General features: G+C 38.6%; 1 protein-coding gene across 1 annotated transcript; it reads right to left on the reverse strand.

Annotated features, from left to right (window-relative positions):
- Positions 1–881: 881 nt before the first annotated feature.
- LOC311055773 (uncharacterized protein) lies at positions 882–6169 on the reverse strand (the record flags this gene model as incomplete). Its single annotated transcript, XM_084072039.1, has 8 exons — positions 882–1012; positions 1151–1338; positions 1651–1666; positions 1948–2067; positions 2626–2895; positions 3338–3640; positions 5005–5277; positions 5779–6169. 8 exons carry the CDS (start codon positions 6167–6169, stop codon positions 945–947), a joined length of 1629 nt encoding a protein of 542 aa, XP_083928165.1. The 3' UTR covers positions 882–944.
- Positions 6170–6516: the final 347 nt, after the last annotated feature.

A 6516-nucleotide genomic window follows, 5' to 3' on the forward strand; every position in this document is an offset into this window, starting at 1 on the left:
TGAGAATACTGAAAAATGTTTTCTAATCTATTTTTTTGTAATTTTTACAATTTTAAATTACACAAGTTTGTTAATGTGAAGCTTTCCAACAAGGTTATTGTGAAAATATGACAAATTTCTCTCCTACAGTAGTTGTAAACAGGGGACATTTGGGGTTTCAGGGGATGGTAATTGCTACTTGTAGTGTTCACATTTAACCTCAAATTCAGTCATTTTACACTATGAGTGCATCGGAATCCATGCTGTTCCATCTACATTCTACATGAATGTGACACGTTATAGATATGTGTTTTCTTGTCTGCAAACATTTAACTAGAAAAAGTGCTCCTTGGAGCACAGGTCTCCGCCAGGTCAGGTAGGTTATTGTGGCCTCCTGGTTGATCACATAGCTATAGAGATACTGTGTACCGATTTGCGTAATGTTTGGACAAAATCTGTAGGAGTAATATAAAAAAATGTGTTTTGCAAAAATCTGGCCTCCTGGTAGTGCTCTAAAAGGCTGATGTGAAAAAAATGCAGGAAAGAGGTTCGGCTTTGGCATCCAGGGAGTGTGTGTGCACAGTTTTGCAGCGACCGGTCCAACAGTGCCAGAGATTAGCTGCTCGCAGACAAACGGATGGACACGCGGACAAGGTGCAAAACATTGTCTCGGCCGTGCCTTTCGGCCTGGCGGAGACAATTAAACTGTTTCAGATAAACGATTTGCTTCTGGAAATAAATGACCGAATTAAAACATTTTCATCATGTCTGTTGTTTTGTTGAATGGATGCTGTAACTCTAGTGATATATGTTACTGAAGATGACATTACTAAGCAGTGAGGGATAGAGATAGGGAAGAGAGAGTAAGTCTGGCGATTAATAGTTTGATATATTCACAGACACATTTTAGAAATTGTATGTTTTCCTTGTTCATGAAATCAGATTAAAATCATTTAATTGGATGTTTAAAAAGTATATACTGTACCATTTACATAGTCAGGGGGGTCAATTACTTCATAGACACTTGTGTTACCTAAAGGTAAATAATGCAAATAATTGTAATTGTCATTTCAATAATGCTTTCAATTTAGTTGATTACATTAATTTATATTAACATTAGAACCAGTTGTCAGAAGTGTCCTTAACCAACGTGATTGGTTTAAAGACTGACCATGCTGCAGTGGGTAGTACACATGATCAGTACCCCCACTTTGATTGGTCCTCTGGTCTGCAGCTGATGCCAGATTGGTCCTCTGGTCTGCAGCTGATCCCGGATTGGTCCTCTGGTCTGCAGCTGAGCCTGGATTGGTCCTCTGGTCTGCAGCTGAGCCCTGATTGGTTCCCTCAGAATCACTGGGTCTGTAGTTAAAAGACAAACATTGAGGGGTGCCTGCTGGCCTAGCAGTCCAGGCGTATACCATATGCTGGTAATCTAGCTTGACAGTGTGTCGCAGGTTCAACTCTTGTTCCCAATGACCTTTGTTATCTCCCCCCATCTCTCTCTCCATTTCCTGCCAGCCTACCTTCCTATCAATAAAGGCAGAAAAAGCCCCCAAAAATATCTTTAAAAAAGAAAAACAATATTATTAAAAGCTAAACATTGATCAGAAATTATAAACAAGATGTGATCTACTGCTGTCATGGTGACGACTAATATTTAGTAACACTTACCTGACACAACATGGATCTGCAAAAAAAAGAAAGAAAAAAAAGTAGTACCATAAAGCTTTGCACCTTTAAAGTACTATAATATGTATTATTATTTTATTGAGAGTTGCTGTTCGGTTTTAACATGTAGTGTAAGTATTTTTTTTTTGTTGGTTAAAACTAAAAGTTTATTGTTAGAGAGTTAATTAAATTATTACACAAATCAACACTATCTAAAATAGATCATAGATAAAATAAAATATCACTTATTGCATCTTTAATCTAGATGTAATCCATCTAATGTAGTTTGATAGTACTCACCTTTAGATGTGTATCTACACAGCAGGAGCAGCACAATGGTCAGTAGTATCACAGCCAGAAGTCCTACAATCAGACCCACTTTACGTGGAGAACCGTTTTCAGGAACCGTAGATTCAGGATCTATAGATTTGACCCACACACACGGACCTAATTTAAAGGTAGGGTAAATTATATGTTTTAGGTAAACAAAAAAAATGTTTTGTTAAAAGGTTAAGGCACAATATTATGGCAGTAATGATTGATACAATGTGTGTTCAGTAACAGGAGTCTCCCCATCTCTCCAGCTCTTAAACAAATAATATATTTTCAGGTGGGTTGCAAAATGTCAGCCAATCAGGAGAGAGTACCCATTCATCAGATTCATTTTTTATAGTGTTCCACTTCCAATTGTGTCTGCTCATTTCTTTGTATCATCACTTTTCACTTTTTTAATCTGCGTCCTGTTTGAGTTCTCTATCTTGATTCGATACATTTTCTGTTTAATAAAGAGCTGGAGAGACATGGAGACTCCTGTTACTGAACAAACACTCAGCAATGAGTACTATCAGAATATATAAAGCTATTTAACACTTATTATAACCAAAGCAAATCACTACCCTACCTTTAAACAACGTGTTTTTAATGAGTTGATGGAATGCTGCAGTATTGTAAGGTAGTGAATGAAGGAACTGGACTCACTGCGTACTGTGATGTTGACAGCATTGCTGTACTCTCTCAGTCCAGAGTTAGACTGACACCAGAACACACTGCTGATGTTATAGGTGCTGCTGACATTGCATCTGGTCATTGACGGCGTGGATGAACACTGTATCTCCCAGCCTCCTTCCTCAGTGAAATAATTCACTGTCCATCCAGTAGAGTTTCCCTCACAGATCAGTGAGACAGACTCATTGATGAAGTGTTGAGTTCTGTCTGGACTCACTGTGAGAGAAGCTGAAGAATGACGATCTAAAACACAACATAGGGTCAGAGGTCAAACAAAGGGCACTGTTACAATGACACAGTGGCGGACAAAGTACTCAACTCCAGTACTTGAGTCAGAGCATAGATGCTCCTGGTCAAATATTATTCAACTGCAAGTGAAAGTTGTCGTATATTTGTACTTGGGTACCTGTCAATATTATGACAGGAGTACTGTCATTTTTTTACTCAAGCAAGTACTGGAGTGCTCAAACGTATTCAAAAGAACATATATAAAAACTAGAACTGCTGTATTTAATCTAGAGAGATGTTGATCTGATATTTTCACAATATTTGAAATAGGGCTTAAGTACTTTTTCCCTTCCAGCACATTTGCCTTTCTTACCCGATAAAAGTGGGGGAAAAAAGATCCGAAAATGTTAAATAAATACAATGGAATCATGAATGATGAATTATGAGTCACACTCACCACCAGAAAACACAAACTGATTGTCACTGAAGTCAGTGTAATAAACTGGGTCCTGAGCGGTCCCAGCTCTACACACATATCCTCCTGTGCCTGTAGGACCAGGAATGATGTAGGAACCTTCTACAGTCCCTTGGCTACCAGGTAAGAGCTCTGTGTTGTTGATGAAGCCTTCTGGTCCAAGAACAGCCCTGTACCAGTAGAACCTCCAGTCTGCAGATGCTTCTTTAACTTCACATCTCAGAGTCACTGAAGCTCCAGGACTCAACCATGTAGGAGACACACTCAGAACAGCCTTGGGTCGACCTGTTTGGAAAGCACATTTCTCATTGTTTATCATTGAACATGAAATCTGTCTGTTGAAGATATTGATATCGATGTTTCGGGTCCGCTCATTATTCAGACCGTTCAGTTAGTGTGAGGTTAGGGTTAGTTTTAAAGGGGCCAGTCGGACCAACGGGACTCCAATTCACACTACAGTATATCCTTGATATTCTTTGATTTAAATGTGATTCAGTATTCTGACTTATGTGACACAGTCAATGTAAAGGACCGCTTCACCCATTTTCAACATCTCTTCATATAAATGGTCCTCACTAATGATTTAATCATTATAATATGGTACCATTTTGTCTACTGGGTCTGTGTCTCAGATGTCACCGTCTACCACTAACATCATTGGTAGGCAGGTTTGGTCATTTCAAATAAGATTTTAAATTGTTTATTTTATTTTGTATTAATGCAAGAACAATGGCTTCTATTATAGCATGCTAACTTTCCAGGAATAGAAAGCCTGCTGTTTCTATTAGCTTCGGTTTCCCCATCGACGATGTCACTGATAGGTTGGTATCTGAACTGTCTAAAGCCCTCCTCTGAGGCACAGAGTGAGTAGACGGTGCATTATGACTCAGACATAATGGTCGGATTGGCAGCGCAACGTAGGTGCGAGGGCCTCGTAGTGGCCAGAACCTCTAGTATATTGATACTAGCTGTGACAGGGATAACATCAAAGCTCATATATTGATACTAGCTGTGACAGGGATAACATCAAAGCTCATATATTGATACTAGCTGTGACAGGGATAACATCAAAGCTCAATTATTGATACTATAGCTGTCACAGGGATAACATTAAAGGTAAGATAAAGTGATATTTTTCGGTTAAAACAAAGCGTTTTTTGTTTAAAGGTTAAAGCTCTATATTCTGTCAGTAATCATTAATATAGTGGTTGTTCAGTAACAGGAGTCTCCCCATCTCTCCAGCTCTTCAATAAAGAGAAAATATATTTTCAGGTGGGTTGCAAAATGTCAGACAATCAGTAAAGAGTACCAATGTATCAGCTTATTTTTTTAATAGTGTTCCATTTCTAGTTGTGTCTGCTCATTTCTTTTTATCATCACTTCCAATTTCACTTGTTTAATCTGCGTCCTGTTTGAGTTCCCTATCTGGATTCGATACATTTTCTGTTTAATAAAGAGCTGGATAGACATGGAGACTCCTGTTACTGAACAAACACCATACAGCAACGAGTACTATCAGAATATATAGAGGTATTTAACACTTATTATAACCAAAGAAAATCACTTACCCTACCATAAAACTGCGTCTTTTAATGAGTTGATGGAATGCTGCAGTATTGTAAGGTAGTGAATGAAGGAACTGGACTCACTGCGTACTGTGATGTTGACAGCATTGCTGTACTCTCTCAGTCCAGAGTTAGACTGACACCAGAACACACTGCTGATGGTATAGGTGCTGCTGACTTTGCATCTGGTCATTGACGGTGTGGGATATGAACACTGTATGGGCCAGCCTCCTGTCTCAGTGAAATAATTCACTGTCCATCCGGTAGAGTTTCCCTCACAGATCAGTGAGACAGACTCATTGATGAAGTGTTGAGTTCTGTCTGGACTCACTGTGAGAGAAGCTGAAGAATGACGATCTAAAACAGAACACAGGGTCAGAGGTCAAACAAAGAGCACTGTTACAATGACAGAGTGGCGGACAAAGTACTCAACTCCAGTACTTGAGTCAGAGCATAGATGCTCCTGGTCAAATATTATTCAACTGCAAGTGAAAGTTGTCATATATTTGTACTTGAGTACAAATATGACAGGAGTACTGTCATTTTTGTACTCAAGCAAGTACTGGAGTGCTCAAAAGTATTCAGAAGTACATATATAAAAACTAAAACTATTTAAGTATTCAAAATTACAAATTACAAAGTGCATTGTCATTTTAATGTCAATATATTGCTGTATTGAAATTTAGAAAAAAAAGATGTTCTAGTGATCCGGTATTTTCATGATATTTGAAATAGGGCCCTTCCTAGAAATGAGTCAATACATTTGCCTTTCTTACCCGAGAAAAAAAAAAAAAAAGATCAGACATTTTTAAATAAATACAATGGAATTATAAATGATGAATTATGAGTCACACTCACCACCCGAAAACACAAACTGATTGTCACTGAAGTCAGTGTAATAAACTGGGTTTCCTCTCCCAGCTCTACACGCATATCCTCCTGTGCCTGTATGACCAGGAATGATGTAGGAACCTTCTACAGTCCCTTGGCTACCAGGTAAGAGCTCTGTGTTGTTGATGAAGCCTTCTGGTCCAAGATCAGCCCTGTACCAGTAGAACCTCCAGTCTGCAGATGCTTCTTTCACTTCACATCTCAGAGTCACTGAAGCTCCAGGACTCAACCATGTAGGAGACACACTCAGAACAGCCTTGGGTCGACCTGTTTGGAAAGCACATTTCTCATCATTTATCGTTGAACATGAAATCTGTCTGTTGAAGATATTGATATCGATGTTTCTGGGTCCGCTCATTATTCCGACCGTTAAGTTAGTGTGAGGTTAGGGTTAGTTATAAAGGGGCCAGTCGGACCAACGGGACTCCAATTCACACTACAGTATATCCTTGATATTCTTTGATTTAAATGTGATTCCGTATTCTGACTTACGTGACACAGTCAATGTAAAGGACCACTTCACCCATTTTCAACATATCTTCATATAAATGGTCCTCACTAATGATTTAATCATTATAATATGGTACCATTTTGTCTACTGGGTCTGTGTCTCAGATGTCAGCGTCTACCACTAACATCATTGGTAGGCAGGTTTTGTCATTTCAAATAAGATTTTAAATTGTTTATTTTATTTTGTATTAATGC

This window comes from Gymnoscopelus microlampas, assembly GCF_963454915.1.
Source record: "Gymnoscopelus microlampas genome assembly, chromosome: 11".
Taxonomy (NCBI): domain Eukaryota; kingdom Metazoa; phylum Chordata; class Actinopteri; order Myctophiformes; family Myctophidae; genus Gymnoscopelus; species Gymnoscopelus microlampas.